Genomic DNA, 19,665 nt, shown 5'->3' on the forward strand with positions numbered 1-19,665 from the left:
AGATTCTACAGACTGCACAAATATAAATATCAGTAATGTTGAATCACTTGATGAACTTTCAGGGATTATTTCTAAGGCAGTAATGGCACATTGGCAACTAATGTAAAAGAGTTGCCACCCCTTTAAATAAATGGCTGTGTGAAGCAGGGGATCTGGTGCTGTGTATCAGAACATCTGGGGTTGATAAGAGTGAGAAAGCCCAGAAATTGCTACTAAAAGATGCAAATTGTTCTGCTGAGTAGCTTGACAAAGTGCAAGGATATCTTGTGCTCAGGAATGGGGAAGAACTTGTAAAGATTTCACCCAATAGAGGATTACAGTTTGACCAGATCCAACCAATGGCACCACGCTGATCACAATAACAAGGGTCCTGTATTCCCCATATGACTGAAGCAGCAGATAGTCAACCAATATATATAATATACACCAGTTTTAGAGTTTATTACGTTAGTTTCTCACTTATTTACAGTAGTGTGACATATATAAAATATATATACAGGGTTCACACAGTCTTCATGCAGATGTGTCAAACAGTCTCTCAATCATTTCACCAACATGTTCCACTGAGTATTTTATGTATTTATCGGGGTTCTTGGTAAAATTGACACCAGTGCCAAACCTGGAAGAGAAAAGAGGGTAAACAAGAGGGGATGACATAGCACTGTGTGAGGACAGGTCAGACAAGTAGTAGAAAGTTAAGAGCTGGTATAACAAGTGGTTCAAGATAAATTGTGCCTTACTTGTGTAAGAACGCCCCATACGCCTCCTGCACGATTTTCTTCTGGGACTGGCGGATCCGCTCGCGCTGCTTCTTATCCGGAATGGCCCACGACTTCTGGATCTTGCAGATCTCATCCAGGCCTTCATTAAACCCCTTTGAATGAGAAAAATAAGACATTAGTATTGGTTAGTGGAGAGTAAAATAATGTTACATTTTTCCGATTTTTCTGTTCAGTCAGAATATTGCTGAAGGTAAGGGTGAGCGTTACATGTGTTCAGCCTTTGGGCCCCTTGAGTGGCTGGGGTGTCTTACCCTCCTATATCCTAACACATGCAATCATTTTGTACCATTGTGTCCATTTTGCTCCTATGTATCTTAAACTAAAAGGTTAAACAACTCTGAAAACAATCTTCAGTAAAAAAAATATTTCACCGTTCAGTGTTTACAGCTCCTCTGCAGATCTAAGTGTTTCTGTGTTTAATGACTACAACCAAACCTGTGTAGTCAGAGCTCCCCTTCATCTACACCACTCAATTATCATCAGGATTGGAGGGTCTGACTACACAGGGTATGTTTGTGGTCTGTAACCATACAGACATGTAAATTGGGCACAGAACGGCGACTTCGTTGCAAAGTGTGTTGTCACCTTACAGATTGGGGGGGGGGGGGGGGCAGGTTAACCCTTTATTTTATAATTATTGATTTCTATAATATATCATTCCTGTTCCGGAGAAATCCAGAATCCCATTACCTTAAAACGTTCCTTTATCATCTGTCTCTCTTTGTCCTTCAGCTGTGAAAAGACAGAAAATAGAACATGACATAAATGGACACATTTACATTGTAGGGTAGAGATTTCTTCAGATCTTTGCACATCACCTTCGCTCCCTGCAGCGGCGGCATGTTCCTGTCATGGACATAGTCAGTCACCTTCACCCAGCTGAAATAGACATGAACATCATTAGTATCACCTAGCGGCCTCCAGCAGAGAACAGAGAGTTATAGGGGTTTTCCAGCAAATACATAAGAATAACCTATCATTAGGAAAGATATGGTGCAGTTATTTCTACCTCTCCATAGAAAATATGTGACCAGTAAGGGGCGCTATTTACACTTTATTATTCTATGGAATACATCTGTCTTTATATACAAGGTCTAAAACTGTGGCTCATTCATATAGATGTTCATATTCTCTATACAATCCTTAGGATAGGTTGAACAATGCGCACCAAGATTACTATTATAAAGAGACCTTTTTTGGTAGATCTGGATTTGCTGCTCTATGTGCTCGCGGTATAAGCTGTCAGGATCCTTTTGGGTCACAGATACCAACTGCATGAGCTCAGACCTGTGACCAAAAATAAAGTTTCATTAAAGGCAAGGGCCCATGCAAAAGTATGAACATTATGAGTAAGTAGTTGTATTCCCATGACATTAAAAAAAATATCTGTAGAATCATCCTCTGTTATTCCTCCTAAAAATTGTATTAAAAATATTGGGGCACATTTACTTAGCCGTCCCTGTGGGTTCCCCGAGGTGCGTTGTCCAACGAGAATGCACAGCTGCCGCGTTACACTTACATTGTGCGCCCGATATCCTGAATGTGTCGCTTCCCCTCTCAGGTCCACCGGAGTTCACCTTCTTCTTCCAGGTGTATCTAAGTGCATGTCTTGCGACCCAATTTAAATGTTAAATCCCGCGTTAAGTCCGAATTAGAAGGCCCTCTCCCAATTCCCCCCCTAATTTCTGTTGCATGAAAAGCCGATCGCGTATGACAAAATCCCCTGCTAAATGCACCGCACATCAGAAATCATCGGAATATCCGACAATAGCGTGGTCAGCAGACCCTTAGTATATGAGCCCCGTTGTGTGTTCCAATTCACTATTCATCAAAGGGGAGTACAATTACCGTATATTCCGGCGTATAAGACGACTTTTGAAGACAGAAAAATCTTCTGTCTTCTCTGGGGTTGTCTTATACGCCGGTAATCCCGACCGATCCCCGTGTATTCACGGCGGCGGTCGGGTCGTGCTGCATGGAGAGGGCTCACGGGTTGAGCCCTCTCCATAGCCGGTAAGTCTTTGCTGCATATTGCCCCGATGTCTGCGCGGCTCGTCTTCAGTCTTCCGCGCCGGAACACTGCGCGGAACACTGAAGACGAGCCGCACGGACATCAGGGGAGCAGCGCAGCACATCGGGGCCACCGGAGGGTGAGTATATAAGTTTTTTTTTTTTTTTTAATGCTGGGCTGGGCTGTATACTACTGGGGGCTGTGCTGTATACTACTGGGGGCAGTGCTGTATACTACTGGGGGCAGTGCTGTATACTACTGGGGGCAGTGCTGTATACTACTGTGGGCTGTGCTGTATACTACTGGGGGCTGTGCTGTATACTACTGGGGGCAGAGCTCTATACTACTGGGGGCTGTGCTGTATACTACTGGGGGGTCGTCTTATACACCAGGTCGTCTTATACGCCGGAATATACGGTACATACATAGTCGGATAATAGCAATACTGATTGGATGATGTTCAAGAGGGACACACCCCTAACAAGTTACACCCAGTTGCCAAATAAAATAAACATTTCTAAGAGGAATATCAGAGGAACAGTACAAGCTCTGTTATTTTATAGGAAACAGACAGATCCTCCTTACTTTTCCAGTGACTTTAGGATATAGTTATAATTGTTATGCAGAAATATTGCCCCCAGTGCAAGGTCCTCGTACATCTTGGATTTAGACAGGAGCTTCAGCTGCAAGTTTCCAAGGACTTTACCTGGGATAGAGGAGGGAGAGGTACAATTAAATCTAATATAAAGATAGACACTCCTCACCCAATTCACTCCTCCCTCAATTTGTTCCGAAGATGCATGTATTCCCTCAGGGAAAAGGGAGACGTTGGACCAGAAGCCACAAGTGATGACTTACATTTTGTTAGAACAAAGGACTGGACTGGTAAATTTATAAGGGACACTCATACACACATGAGAAGCTTAGCCAGGCCCTACCAAAATAGGAACCAACAAGTGAAACCAAGTTCCCGTAACCTTCCCTCACACCTAGGCAGATATCACATTATAACAGTACAACCTAATAAGAGAGCCAGGAGGGTGGCGGTACTCACAGATATATGTACTGAGAAGACGTCGGCTGAATTCAGAGCTGTAGGTACTGGCAGCGGAGCTGGTCTCTATAACACATTCAATTGAGAAAGCTGTCATTAACAGATCCTATATGATCGGGTGAATAAGTAGATAACATACTTGCCAACACTCTTTTTTTGCCAGAACAATCCCAGGAATTAGGCCACAAAAGTGGTTAATCTTAACAGTTCTGTTTTGGAGGGTTCCTCAGGGGCGGTGCTTAAATGTAGCAGTAATGAAATGTTGGCAAGTATGAGAAGAAGACAGGACAAATATATGGAGCATAGTGTGTGGTTAAAATGATGGAACGTTGCTGGAATTAAGGACAAGATGGAGAAAGTGGAGAACCAATACAATACTGCACTGACTTCTAAAATATAAGCCGACTACTGACACTGGGCAATTGGTAGTGGAACCACAGATACAGTTATCTGTCAATATAGTTATCCCTTTCACATCTTTATCAACCCCAACTCTTTGTATCCTGTTCCATAGGTTTCAATTTCAATATTTCCATCTCTTAACAGTCAGATGGGTGGTGCCAAGCCAATTGTTCCAGCGAGGTATCACCCACCTGACAGTATTATAGTTTCGATATCCACTATGACTATATGAATTAGCCTCTCTACTGTCAGATAGGCGGAATTAAACTGAAGGGCTCGTTAAAACACACAGCTCTGATTACTATCAAAAGCCGTGCACCTGTGTGATATCACTTGACCATGGACCAGTTTTTAGCCAATGAAGATTTCTATAGAATGACAGCAAGCAGAGATCTAGAGAACAGTGAGGAAATGATACAGAAAGTGTACTGAAAAATTGTTTAACTTTTCATCACACAAACAATTTCACAAGGAGGTCAATTTAACAGATACTACTCTCCTCACGAAGCAACATCCTTGGCTGGCCTGAAAATTTTCCATCAAAATCCCTCATGATAAACCAGGGACACTTGCTCTTTTAAAATCATGCTAAGGGGCTCTGGGGACGTTACCTGGGCCCCTCCATGCTGTAGCTTCACAGCCATTACTCTGTGCAGAAGCACTCCGCCCCCCCCCCCCCTCTGTAGGCAGAGCAAAGGGGGAAATTCTGAGAGAGCGGGGGGAGGGTTAGAGTGTAACAGTCTGTGAAGCTGCAGCATGGAGGAGCTCTGGTGATGCCCCCCTAATTAGCCAGAAGGGCTCTGGGGGGCACAAAACATAAAAAATTGATGTCAGAAGGAAGGAGGCCATGGGTAACAAACATTAGAAGATTGCCACAATCACAGTGCCAGGATCTATGTCCCTGGTTTAACATGCTGGAACTTGACTGTAGATTTCCTGTAAAAATAGTATGTGGGGGGCTCTAGAAGCGCGGATATTAGCGTCATCATATTCTACAATGGATTGTCAATCGCAAGGCAATGCCGAGCCGCGCAAGACTCTCCATAAACAACACATGTGGACAATCTATGGCCTCCGTCTACTGGGCTTTCCATTCATCTATAGTAATTATTAGGACATCCGTCTACGGGGATCAGAGACGTCACCGCTTCTCCATTTATATTCTTCCATGACGTCTCCATGGCAACCCGATTCACATGCATTAGGAAGCCGTAGGAGCCCGATCCTTGGTGAAATTGTCCGCATCTCTTGACATATGAAGCAAAACCCATTAGGAAATAAAAAACAAATCACTACAGGTCCCTCCCCAACACAGATAATTGCCCTACAAATAGAAAGGCTATAAATAGAAGTCTCGGACCGCATATGGTGCGCGCCTGCCGGGCCATATGGGAATAGGGACAAATAGGATGAGGGACGATGGGAAATAGACTTATTACAAAGATAATCTGGAGGCATGAAATATACATATTCCTTCCACTATGTAGTTCTCAGTCTGTGGTGTCTCCCTCTTAGGCCATGGAAGAGAGAAGATCCAATCACAAAATTCAAAATGGACCTATACTTGGTGCTGGTCTAGAATAGACCATCATGCCCCTTTTCCTAGTAGAGGAAGGCATGGCGCTCTTTTTGGCTGTTTCACACCTCTTTAATAACCTGTGAGACAGAAAGGCTTATTAAAGTGTTTATTAAAGGTATTGTCCAGAGTTTGAAAAATATGGCTATTTTCTTCCCAAAACAGCGCCACCACTGACAATGGTTTGTGCCGGTATTGCAGCTCAGTTTTATAGAGCTGAACGGAGCTTAGCTGCAATACCACACATTACCCATGGTCAGGAAAGATGTTTTTGGAAGAAAGTAGCCATGTTTTTAAACCTCCAGACAACTCACTAAAAAAATTTTTTATAAGAAAACGCAATGCCGAATGCACACTAGCCAACCTGAGCAAGAAGTCACAAGTCCGATCTATGCTCTCTGTCTGGTTATCATGAGTTGTGTACCACACCACAGCTATACACACACTGCTGTGCTCTTAGCTCTCTGCATTGATATGGAAGTGGTTATGACGGAGGAAAACTGCAAACAGTAATGGCTGCATGGTCCCCATCCGCTGGAAGCCAGCAGGGTACATCACAGGAAGTCCCGTGTTCTGCTGGTGGCTGGCCACATGACCCACTGCCCTGGTGGACTACAGACAAGTACAATATGAGTGACCCTATTAGTGTCTTAAACTTACCCTGATAAAGCTTCTTATTAGTGGCCAACCCCCTTAAGACTATCTTCAGCTTTGCATTGGTCAAGCCGACAGATTCCCTTTAAGTGTCACCTATGACCATTACATAATAATAGATGATCCTAAGTTAAAGGACATCTACCACCAAAATGAAGGAGTGTAAACCAAGCACACTAACATACTGGCGTGTGCCCCCTCTGGAGGGATCTGCTCTTCCTTTTAGCTTCTTATGTCCTGGTATTTACAAAAAAAGGCTTTTAAAGCCTAAGGGGCTCCAGGCTTCATTAACACCTATAGAACCTGGTGCCTCTCAGGCTCATTTGCATAATCCTTTAAATCCTTTTTTTTCCTTAAAAACAAGGGCATAAGAAGCTAAAGGAAGAGCAGATCCTGCCAGAGAGGGCTCACACCCTTGGTGTACAATCCTTGATCCTGCTGCTAGATGTCCTTTAAAACACACAAGACACACAAAGACATATGACCTTACCCCCTGACACATACATGTTAATATTAGGTATACAGATTACTCAGGAGCTGTGGTAATGGAGTTTGATAGTCATGCGGTGAGAAATAACAAGGATGGGGAGCGTCGATACATATGAATGGGGGGAACCCCTGGATGTCTTGCACTGCTTACCTCTGGGATCGATAGGAATATTGTAAGTGTCCCCAAGAACTATTGGCAAGGGGGGAAGGAGGAAGAGAGGAAAAAGAAGCAAAAAAGAGAGGAAAAAGGAGCGAGAAAGAGAGAGGGGCCAAAGAAGAACAGGAGGGAACAGAAGAACAGTTTAGTGCACTAACAGGAGAAGATTAAATCACTAAAAATGACAGATGTGGCTGAATGTGGAGTCTACAAAGCTAAAGATGAGGATGAAATTCTTTCAGAAGCAGATCATGAGGAAGGAGTCGTGTGAGGAACTGAAAACCGTGGACAAGCAAATGATAAGAGGTGAATAAAGTATTGGGACTATTACTACCGGAGTGTGGGAGGATGAGCACAAGCACGGGAGGGGAAGGGGTAATAGATATAGAGTTATGGACCCTTTTTGTAGGGTAGGATATTGATGATGAGAAACGCAAAGTCTTCAGGTGAACATTCATTGTGGCATTGTTAGGGTGTGCTCACACTAGGCAAATACGCACAGGATTGCAGCATATTGCACCTTATGCACTGGGGGAAGATCTGCAGCACAAAAGATAATGCAAATTCCCAGCTATCCACTATAGGAAATATCTGCTGCATAAATTGATCTGCGGTGCAGATATAGAACTACTGATCATCGACTGGTTTTAGATAGCACTGTATAGTGGCTGGGAAAGGCACTGCAAGGTCAGTCCCTATCACATGATTAGGTCATTAATAGTAAGGATGTGGACAACCACTTTAAAAAGCAAATATATCATCAAAATCCAACATGATAAACCAGGGACACTTACTCATATATCCAGCTACCAGCTGACTGTGGTAATCTGCTTATATTTGTTATCCATAAACTCCTTCCTTCGAAAATCAACTTTTAACATTATGCTAATGGAACAGAAGCCCCTCCATGCTGTGGCTTTACAGACTGTTACACTGTTTCACCATATCCCCCTTTTCCCTCGGGACTTCCCATCCCACTGTGTGAGTTTACAGCAGGCAGACAGTGGGGGAAGTCCCAAGGGAAAAGGGGGGATATGGTGAAACAGTGTAACAGTCTGTAAAGCCACAGCATGGAGGGGCTTCTGTTCCATTAGCATAATGTTAAAAGTTGATTTTAGAAGGAAGGAGTTTATGGATAACAAATATAAGCAGATTACCACGGTCATTGTGCCTGGGTCTATGAGTAAGTGTCCCTGGTTTATCATGCCTGATTTTGATGGTAGATTTCCTAAATATCTTAAGCATTTCAATTATTTGGGGGATTTGACTTCTGATTGCAACTAATGCCTAAGGCAAAATCTGTGGCAACCTCACAGTAAATATGTATAATACTATTAATTTTGCACAAGACAATGTACCATTTGGTGGGGTCTTGCTACTATGGATTTCTGATGCAGATAATCCACAGGATCCTAGTCCTATATGGACATATCCCTAAAGTGTGCTTGGTACCTGCCCAAACTGCACTTCAGTTCACCGAGACATGAAGTATGGTGCGCGCCACTTATGTGCTGAGGAATTATGGGGAAATTGAAAAAATAAAAGAAGAATGAAGCAGGGTTGTTGTGGGTCACCACATAACAAGAGAAGGTTTCATGGAGGGGAAGTTCTGCATAATAATATGATGGCATTTCCAGTTTGGTTTATATGAAGCTGGTTGTGAAGGGTCATGGATGTGGCCCCCAGATCCCTGAACTCTGTTACCTTGTGATGCAAGCATGGCCCCTGCGGTCTCCTGGAACTCCAGCAGCTGTTGTAGGAAAAGAATGGCCTGGATAGAAAACAGAATAGTGTCCAGATTATTCTACTGCCCCAGCAACATCACCCCACCAAGCAAGACCATATATAATAACCTTATGTACCTCTTATCATCCGGTAATACAATCCAGAGCTGCATTCAGAATTCTGCAGTTTGATACTGAATCAACACAATCCTAAAGCTCATCTGATCTTCTACACCAGGTTGGGAACTTATAGCTCGCGAGCCAGATGTCGCTCTTCTGATCTGGCTCGCAAGCCATAAATCTTCTTTAATAAATAGGGATCGGTTATGTGTGTCTAAGACGCACACAGCATTCATCACAGGACAAAGGCAGTGATGTTACCACTGCCTGTGTCCTTTTTGCAACGAGGAGCCAGCTGCAGGGAATGCAGGTAGGTATTAAATTGTTTTTGCTGTGACTACCAATAGACGGTGGGGCATATGCTGTGGCTGCCTATCGACTTAGGGGCATGTGCTGTGGCTGCCGAACTACTACATATGCATATTATAATATTATATATTCTCTCGGATTACATTTTAAAATATGTAGCGTATGTCGTTTCAACACTGTCATGTTCTTGGGTGTCTTAGTTACAGATAACCTGCCCATGATGATCATTGACCAATTACAAAAGAATTTAATTATTGCTGATATACATTCAATCAAATTTATTCCAATGATATTTACAAAGATTCTATAGGAGGCGTTTAAAATAAATTTTTCTGCAGATTTGACCACACAAAGCCGCCGACAGTGTCAGGTATTGGTCCTGGAGATCAGTGTCAATATACCCTTTTGTGTGTAATTTATATTTATATTGAAAATTGAATTTATATTCAGGGACTGAAGAGTGTGTCACTCCACAGCCATCTTACTCTGCTCTGAGTAAAAGCTGTAGCCGCCTTCTGATTGACTACTTCTACAGTCACTCCGGGCAGTAGGAGGAAGGGAATGTAGAGAAGTTCATTACAGAAAGATCAGAGCAAAATAGTGTGAGGACATGCCTCTAGCGCACTTGGATAAGCTACAGTCCTGGAATATAATACTAACACATCACACACAAATATAAGCTCACACAGATCTCCAGGGTCAACATGCTCTGTAATTTTTCAGGAGGAAAACTGCAGATTGGTTCTATTTAGTACACACATAGGTAATACTTACGTTGCTGGTAAGTTCGTGCACGGTTCCATCTTTAGACATGCTGTTCTCCTTATCAGGGTCATTCTAACAATAAAAAAAGAGATTTTACTAAGGGAACATATCACTAGGTTTGGGGTCATTGTTCATATAAGATTAATTTGCAGGGTGCATCTCAATAGAATTGGGTGCATGCGCCTTAAGATGATGAAGGCAAGGAGAGTAGACATTGCTTTACTACACATGGACTGCACATTGGGCAATGCCGGTCAACCAGATACAGATGTATATATCAATATGGATAAGGACATGACTAGGGTCATACACCTCCCAAAGCTGTTGGCCGAGACTATCTATTGATCCCATAGGTAGCGTTCAGTTCAGCAAACTTATCGCAAGTGCCTGGTCTGCTTTAAACTATGTCCAGTTTAGTCCACAATCCTGAGAGAGGATCACAACTCCATTTACCTTAATACTGTCTGCAAAATCCTCTAACGCCTTGGCTCCAGTGGTCTCTATGGAGGTTATAAGGTTTGGTAGTTTGTTCTTGGTGCTGGCAGCGGTCCCCTACAAAACACATGATAAAGGAAGACATTTAAAGGGGAGCTGTCACCTCTACTGACATGTCTGTGCTAATAAATACTTATTTCACATAACAATTCTGGACAATCACTGCAAGGATGTGATGCTCTTCTATTATTCCACCTAGAAATGTATGTTCTCATGCAAGGAGATGATGTGATGTCCCTCTATTATTTCTCCTAGAAATTCAGGTTTTCATGCAGGGAGATGATATGATGTTCCTCAATTATTCCTCCTACAAATTTATGTTACCAGTTGGGTATATACCCCTGCACAGTTTGACAGTCATATTGTGTAGGGCAGGTGTACAAACCCAAGAGAAACTGTACATCCAGTTTATTCATAAGTTTTCAGGATAAATAACAGAGACACACTATGTAGAGATATAAGACAAAATAACCCCAGCCTCTGGAAGAACTCACCTGAAGAACTTTGTCAAACTCAGGTTTGGTGAGTTTGAGGTGCCGTAATATTGGGAAGATGCTCAAAACGGAGGTGAAATCATGTCTGGAATTGGCTTTCTTGGCAGCTAAGACAATATTTTCTCCCTCCAGGATGAGATTATCCAGGGTCTCCTAAATAAATGAAGACGGATTAGTGAATATAGAAGAGGCCAGAGACCCTGAGGCTCCAAGTTCATCACAGCAATAGTCGGACCTGGATGAGGGAATCAAAGGTTTTCTTCTGGTGGTGCTCAGGGATGATATCTAGAAGAAGCTGGTACTCGCTCTGTGCCAGGCGCACAAATGCGCTGATACAGTAAATGTAAGTGTCTATCTCCAGATCCAAAACATCCTCCTTCCCTAGAAAAAAAACAAAGATAAATCAGGAATAAGACTACACAGTGCATTGGACTTACTATATATGAAATATATGAAGACCTCAACCAACAAAGGCCACCTTGTACTTTCTAGAAGAGGTAAAGACCATGGACACCGTTTTATTATTGATTTATGTGTACTTTGAGGTAAAAAAAAATGGTTTTTCAATAAACTGTTATTAAAAAATCTGCAGCTGTTTTACAGCACCCGGCCAGCTGCAGAATACCGTTTAGTAGTAAACTTTTCAGACTGACGGACTAATTTGGTCATGGATCTGCTTGGACGAACATGGAGACCAGGTCAAAGCAGCTGGAGAATGATCCACCAGAGAGATTTGTTCTAAAAGGTATTCAGCAGCTGGCAGTGTAGTGTAATACATAGCAGCTGCAAATGGCAAAACTAAACTTTTACTGCAATATACATGTAAAACAATAATAAAAAAAACGGCTTCAAAGGGTGAATATAGCCTTTAAAGGATTACCCACCACCAAGGGAACCAGTACTTACCTAAGGTTGTACCATGTTTCTCCCCCACAGCATCTCCGTGGTATCTGCCACGTGAATCCTGTTCATGACCTATTTGGTATTTAGGGGGAGGCAGGGGAGAGCGTTATCCAGTGCTCCATATTGAAGCCTGTGCCACACAGAGTGGTTGTCCGGTGTCCGAAATGGGAGAAGGTCCAGCATGGGGAATGATCTATAGAAGCTCCTTGTACAAACCAGGGAATACCAAAAATACCTACTGGCTACTGGAGCTTCCTGGTTTTTGTTGGACAGATGTAGCCTTCTTTTAACCTGTCACTGCTCTTTATATATCTTAGCAAATACTTGAATTCATTATTATATCAATTCTGAGTTCTCGGGGACATGCAGGATTAGAGGGTAGACCACAAGCACCCAGCTCTCTCAATTGATTTATCCATTTCCAGGAGAAGTAATAGAGAAAAAGCACAATGTAGAAAAAGATGATCCCGAATTGTTATATTATGAATAAAACAAGTATTTGCTTCAATATATATGTCACGAGATGTGACATGACGAGACTGCGGACAGAAGCAATCATTTTCCTGCCGTCAGTCGGATAGCTGGTCATTCTAGATTTAAAGGAGTTAACCAAGTTTGCTAATTATATCCTATCTAGCAATGAGGGTCTAATTTTTTCTAATGGGTACAGCTGCAAGTTGCACATGAGTCCTACAGCTCCTCCTGACAGTAAAGGAGTGTCAGAAATTGCCAAGCACAGCGCTAGGTTATCTTTGACACTCACATTCACTGTCTAAGTGCTAGAGAACATTCTCCAAAAATTTTCGACCGCCCCCATAAAAATGAATGGAGCAGTAGGACATATAGTGAGAGCAGGTTCCCCGTTTTCCAGATTGCTGAGGGACCCGTACTTGTGATCCTGGGGATGCCAATGGTCTGACCCTCACAGATGGACTAGTTATGTCCTATGGGATAATTTGCAAACTTGGTAAAACCCTTTGAAGAACAGTAAGCTGTGATTACCAGCAAAAGATGTGTGCATTTACCTTCAAGGACGCTGAGGCTGGACCCTCCCTTTTTCCCATCAAGCCCGTGCCCGGAGTACTGTTTGAGAAGATTCTGAGCCTTTCGGATAGTGCCTGTCACCAAGAGGAGAGAGCGGGAAGAGGAGAACAGCAAGAGAGGAGGAAAAAATCATGGAGAATGAGCAGGAAGATATCCAACACCAAAATACAGATGAAAAAGCACCCAAAGGGAAATATTAGACGGGGGGGTTTACCGTGCTATGTGAACAAATATTATACAATCGTGTTAGAGGAACATCTCAAAGCCACCACACCCCGCAGCATGTCGTTATACTGACTGGCAAGAGCAAGTAGACCTTTCACAGCCTGATTATCAATTTTTGCATTAATGGGGTCTTACAATGGAGAAAATGGGGTCTGATGTCTGCTATTTCAATGAAGTAGCGTAGCAGTTGAGGGCATACACTGCCACCATATTCAAAGTCTATGGAGCTGTCAAATCAAATCAGTGGGGGGGGGGGGGTGAAGTACAGCTCCGTGCAGTGGCTGGCTCCGGGAACTACAGCTGGACTCCTCTTCAAGTGAATAGAAGCTCAATCGCAGTTCCTGGGGGCAGCCACCACATAAATAATGGAGCTGTATTTCTGGGCTCCCTCCAATACATGATAGATAACTCGTCCTAAGAATAGATAATTGATATTACCAGAATATATTTGCTGCCATTTCCATTTCTCATTCTCTCCATCTGTAAAATCGGTCATTGCTCTTGCAGCAGATTAACGTCATGCTTTATACAGAGAATACACCCAGATTTGCAGTAGATCTCCGCCCAATTGTCATAAGTTATGGAAAGCCAGATAGAAAAAGGGAACGCTCGTCGCCCACCCACTAACCCCGGACACACGGAGTCGCCTATACTCTGGGCAGGCTGCAGGCAGACAAAACAAGAAGTGACATTAATGACAATATATAAGAGACATTGCACATAGTATATATAAATCACATCAGCACATAATAGCTAATATACCTGGATGCCATCATCTGAAGCCCTAAAATAAGGCTGTATACCACGGCACGCAGTAACATACACAGTATGCAGACGCAGCACTCAGATTGTTAGACGTAAAAGCTGGAAGCAGAGCTATATATATATCCAGTGTGTTAAGAGGCTGCAAACACTTCCACGTGTGTGTGATACATGGCGCTGGTTAATGCTGGCGCTACACACTGCAGAGAACTGGTTACCTGGTATGAAAACTGCTTGTCATCAGGACATACAAGAGAGGAAATATCCAAGTCATTACACCCCAAGAGGGAACTCAAGGGAGATATTAATGACAAGCCTACAGCAAGGAAATTATAGATTTCAGGAAGCAATGGTTAAATGCTTCCTGCTTTACTGAGACTGTAAGGAGTTGTCCAACCACACCAAGTTTTCACCTATTTAAGGGATAGGGAATAACTTGATCGGTTGGGGGTCCAAGTGCTGAGACACCCATGGATCAGAAAAATAGAGTTCAGTTGTAATCCAAATCTATGGAGCGGCAGGTTGAAGATTCTAAGATGTACTTGCATGTGCAAGTAGCTGTTCTGTTCATTTGGGGTACAACAGTTCCTCTCTCATTATTCCTGACACTTGATTTGGCTAGACAAACCCTTAATAATCTATTGGAGGTAAACAGAGGATTTATGAAATGAGTAATATATATTTTTGAGCATTTATGGCTTGTCCACAGGGCATGGTATAGATATCTAATACATGGAAGGACCAAGGTACTTTCTTTAACCATGTAGGTGTTGTTGAAGTCTATAGATGTTGCATAAAGAGTCACATTAGTAATGTTTGGTTTTGTCCCTATCAGCTATAGAGCATCAGTCAGCATTATTTTATATTAATAGAAAAGGCAGAAATCAAAAGAAAAAAAAAAAATTCTGGATTTTTAATAGTGATAACCTATCCTAAGGGAATTTCAATGGTCCAAGATAAGTGAAGTCCGACCTCTGACCCTGACAATTAGGTTCTCTATGCAGCCCTTAGGGAGCCAGAAACTATGCAGGGTACAAAGCCCCTGAATAGCAGCAATGCTAGAGAACTGCAGCTCTGCAAGTGAAAAGGAGCAGGGTCACTGTATATATCAACTATACAGTCAATAAAGTTACCTTCTTGCAGCTCCGTTTCCTGTATAGATTCCAGCTCCTGAGACAGAGCAGAACAATCTGATAGTGATTGTATTGGCTCAGACCCCATTGGCCTAAAACTGATGACCTCTCCTAAGTCAACAATATCAAAAGTCTGAAAAAAAACTTTAAAATTATAGTATGGAGGGTTACAGCCTCTAGCAATAATGATAGAACTGTGTCCTGTGTATAATCAGGGGCTTAGAAGTCTCAGAAATATTTAATATGATATACTGAGAGCGTTAATAAAATTCATCAGGTTACAAATATGTCCCCCTATCTGACTAAAGTCCTGCTCAGTAACACTGAACCAAAAAGCAGCCACCAAAGTATTCTCCTTGTCTGACCTGGTCTCTTGGCTGGCTTCTTGGTTGGAGTGTCCTTCCTCTTGTTTTGCACAGCAGGGGAGTAGGGAACACCTGAGGACGAGCTGTTCTTTCGGAAATGCTCTTTGAGACCTTTGATCGATCGGTCCAATTGACTGGAGCGAATCTGGCAATATACATTCATAAAGTCTAGAAGAGGAAAGAAAAGTGGAAGACATTAGAGGCTGAAAATAAAAACTATGAGATACTAATGCTGACTAACCAGGTAAAGACGTGAATCATCCCAGCGCTTTTTGAACCATTGAACAGAGTTTTTTTACTCTTCCAATTATTATGACCATATGAGGGATTTGACGGGACAACATACAAATTTCAACAGCATAATTTAAATGCTTTATATAACGAGATGGGTAAAAAAAAAAAAAACATTGGAGATAGAGCAATAAATTTGGTAAGTGGACAAAGAGGATGGCTTCTCACCTTGGTTCCTGCCATATTCCACCAACCACTGAGAGATGCGTATAATGTCTTGCAATATTCCCTCTGGAAGGTGCTCCAGCACCCCTTCCTCCTGCCCCTCTATCTCCTCGTCTGTACCAATCAGGTCCAAGATTAGAATAGGTGGAACCGGCTTACTGTGTCTCTGTAGGAGGTTACGGAACTCGGCATCCAGTGACTCTTTACCTTTCTCAAATAGTGATTTCTGCAATAGTTATGACATAATGTATTTATCCTATAGCGGTATCATGATGTAGCACATTTATTTCAAAGAGCCAATGCTCATGAACATGTTTTTCATGGATCTGTACTAAGGCCTCATGCACCAACTGTATATGGGGTCATGAGCTTTGTGCACAAATTGGGGCTAGCTCACTGAACCCATAGAGGTCTATAGAGCCTGGTGAGCAAGCCATGTCTTACAGCACCATGACCACGCTGCACTCACCCCTTCCAATCTCCACCCGGCCGAAACTTTCCCCATTTCTTAATGCAGTCATGTGCATGAGGCCTAACGCTGTAGAAAACTCAGAGAATGTCCTATTCCTGCCTGTGTTTGAAAATCCACAAGTGGTCTATGTTTAAGGATCATTCAATCATTTGACCCTTCAAGTGTCTTGGATAACCTAGTGTTTTGCAGATGTACAAATCAGAATCAGATTACAGACACTGATGACACACGGACCACAAATGGAATCGCCTGAGAAGAGGAAATGTGTGCCGGAAACCTAAGTCTCTCTAACTTTATTTTGTAAAAACTTCTTTACTACAGCTGTGATCTAATTTGAATCTAGGTGTCAAAACCCCATACACACAGCCGATTCTGCTAGGGGAGTGGAACAGCCACCTATGTGAGAGTCTCCTACCTCCATGAAATACATATTCCGTATTAAAATCTCTGTAAGGGACCTTTCACACAACATTTTTTAAAGTACAGTAAGGAGCGCACCACTCTGTTTAACTCTGGGCTGTCTGGATTGTTGTCTTGAAAATATTCTACTGCCTTCTGAATTTTGGCGATACAACTTAGGTACTCCTCCAGTCGTCCTGATGGTCTAGGGGGAAAAAAAACAACAAAAAGAAAATAAATCACACAACGTTTATGAAATTCTATGAGGATTATGGCACAAAAGTAAAGTAGCTAGAACTAAAGTTACCCAATGCAAAACTACAAGTCCCTGGGTCCCTGCTGTAATCATCATAACAGTTTAGAGCTGTTGTTTTGCAGGGAAGCAGGGATCCAACCATCATATATCACGACAATGCGTAGAGTCCTGTCCTCTGCAGTGCGGTCAGTCAGCTAAATCCAACCTAATTTATAGGCTGTTTTTCACGGACCAGCCATGGCCATGTGTCACTTCTTACCCATCTTTGATGACCTTTTCTGTCTCTGTGGCCACGTGATAATAACTGATGACGTGGTCTAGACAGGACAGAGTGCGGTCCACATTTTCCTGCAGCCGCTGCAGTGTCTCTGTTTGCTTGTGGACCGGGATGATGGAGTTTTCCAATTTCATAAGGCGACTCTCAAAGGAAGAAAGGATGGACACCTGAGCAAGTGAAGTAGGAATAAAAATCGTAACGATCTGATCATAATTGTCCTACTGCTTATAACAAGAATTAGACAGGACAGGATACTTTCTGCTGTGACATTCAATCTCTATAGGACTGACAGTGGTAATGGGGGACAAAAGCATATCCCTTTACTACAATGAAGGACGAAAGTCACTAAAAGTCGTCTTATGCAAAAAAAATCTGTAACTTGTTTATGCCAGATACCTGGTCTCATAAATGAGCCCCCCAATTTTAAAGTTGACCACTTTATCTTAATATTTTATTATCTGTGAGTAACAGGATATTAAACAACTTACCAATATATATTCAAACTTCTGCACAATATTCATGAAACCAGAAGCCACAGTCCTGGTTCAGAAATGCCTTCCTGCTCAGCAGACTGGATGGAGATGGAGTGTCATGTAACCATACACTCCAATGAGCTCTTACTTCTCTACAGCGTCCTGTGAGACATCTGTGCAGTGATCTCCTTGCCTGTCACTGCCATGTCACAAAGGGCTATGAAAAGTTGTGTGCAGCTCTGTCAGGATGGAGGACAGATCAAACCAGATCAGTGCAGAGTCTTCTCCCTGCGCGCACCTTCTCATAGCAGCCCCTGGTGACATGGCAGTGACAAGCAAGGAGATCACAGCACAGATTGCTCACAGGACGCTGTGGAGGAGTGAGTGCTCACTGGAGTGTATGGTCACATGCCCCTCCATCTCCTACTATCTTATGGACAGGGGCAGCAGGGCGCAGAGCAGGAAAGAGTTTCTGAAGGAAAGCTGTAGATTTCATGAAAATTTCATGAAAACTTTATCTTAAAAATTAAGAGTTATTTGCTTGATATCATGTCCTCCTGTATAAAATAAAAAATTAACATGAAGTGGCCAAACCCTTCTAGATATCACATGTGAACACACCTTAAGAGGGTTGAATACTGGATGGACAGAGTAACACCCCCCCCCCTCACCATATTGTTGGTCAGCTGGTCGCTCTTATCCAGACTCTCTTTGATGAATGTCAGCATCTCTTCTTCCTGTAAGCAGGGAGGTCAGTTGTTATTTTTATCCAACCACTTTTGTTTCACTAGATTAACATTTACAGCAGTTCTAACCATGATAGCTGTCTCACATCCTGCACAGATTTACTATCACCACTTATTTACAGGAGGGACAACAGAGGAAAGAATATTCAGTATCTTTACATCTAGGGGTAGCACATAGCATTCTATAGTATAGTATGCATGACAATAATGGGTCTGGCCTGTCCATGTATAACTTATTGGCTGTTTATTTGTATGACTGGATACTTAATACATTATTATTACCGGATGGGGGGTAACTTTTGTATATTTCACTGACCCCCGTTGCACCCCTTTTATACATATACTTTTTGGACAACCCCTTTGAGGGTGGCCACATAAGGAGCCAATAACAAGGACTGGCACAGGCTTCTGTGGTCCCAAATGCACACCAACCACCCTTTCTAGTCTGCACATGCACACTGTAAGGTTCAGCCCAGACTGCACATGCGCATTGCATAATCCCTTCCAGAGGCTGCATTGTGTACGCATGCGTACTGTCACCCCTGCGCCCTCCTCCGGTATATGCATGTATACACAAGAACAGCTCCCCCTGCAGACATAGCGCCGCACGTCACCTGCTTGAGCTTCTCCTCTATCTCCCTCTTCCTGGACGACGCGTCCTCGTTGGGGATCATGCTGCACAGTGATGTGATGTGATATGAGAGCAGGGATCGTCCACCCTTCCTGACACACAGGAATTACACACAGAGACAGCGGTGACGTATCTGTCACATGACCGTGATGTCATCCTGTCACGTGACCGCGCCGGGGACCGCTGTGTACTGTGCCCGCAGGCTGCTATACTAGTACTAAACCTGAGGGGGCGCTGTGTATTATGTACATGAAGCTGCAGACTGTATGTACTGTATAGTGTCATGTTGTGGCTGCGTCATATGCTGCGCCTTCACCAGATTTTAGCCATTAACCCTCTAACAACCTGACCCTTTTTTTTTTGCTTCCCACATTCAGTAATCCCTATCTTTTGTATTTTTCTGTACACATAGCTGAATGAGGGCCTATTCCCTGCGTAACTAATTGTACTTCCTAGTGTCAGTATTTTATACTCTATGTCAGTGATGGCGA

General features: G+C 42.8%; 1 protein-coding gene across 13 annotated transcripts; it reads right to left on the reverse strand.

Moving 5' to 3' along the window:
• Positions 1–424: 424 nt before the first annotated feature.
• EXOC7 (exocyst complex component 7) lies at positions 425–19,326 on the reverse strand. Of its 13 annotated transcripts, XM_072111933.1 has the most exons (22): positions 19,158–19,326; positions 18,469–18,534; positions 17,307–17,491; positions 16,891–16,996; positions 15,924–16,146; positions 15,465–15,632; positions 14,185–14,196; positions 12,961–13,053; positions 11,939–12,007; positions 11,268–11,413; positions 11,033–11,185; positions 10,497–10,595; positions 10,053–10,115; positions 8,830–8,896; positions 7,120–7,158; positions 3,848–3,913; positions 3,379–3,499; positions 1,974–2,069; positions 1,601–1,661; positions 1,473–1,514; positions 741–874; positions 425–619 (listed from the first exon to the last, which is right to left on the reverse strand). In XM_072111933.1, exons 1-22 carry the CDS (start codon positions 19,215–19,217, stop codon positions 514–516), a joined length of 2,175 nt encoding a protein of 724 aa, XP_071968034.1. In that variant the 5' UTR covers positions 19,218–19,326; the 3' UTR covers positions 425–513. The 13 variants fall into 13 exon arrangements, with proteins under 13 accessions (XP_071968034.1, XP_071968035.1, XP_071968028.1 ...); XM_072111934.1 differs by lacking the exon at positions 14,185–14,196 and having other exon boundaries at positions 19,158–19,325; XM_072111927.1 differs by lacking the exon at positions 11,939–12,007 and having other exon boundaries at positions 19,158–19,325.
• Positions 19,327–19,665: the final 339 nt, after the last annotated feature.

Source organism: Engystomops pustulosus, chromosome 6, assembly GCF_040894005.1.
Source record: "Engystomops pustulosus chromosome 6, aEngPut4.maternal, whole genome shotgun sequence".
In the NCBI taxonomy this organism is placed as follows: domain Eukaryota; kingdom Metazoa; phylum Chordata; class Amphibia; order Anura; family Leptodactylidae; genus Engystomops; species Engystomops pustulosus.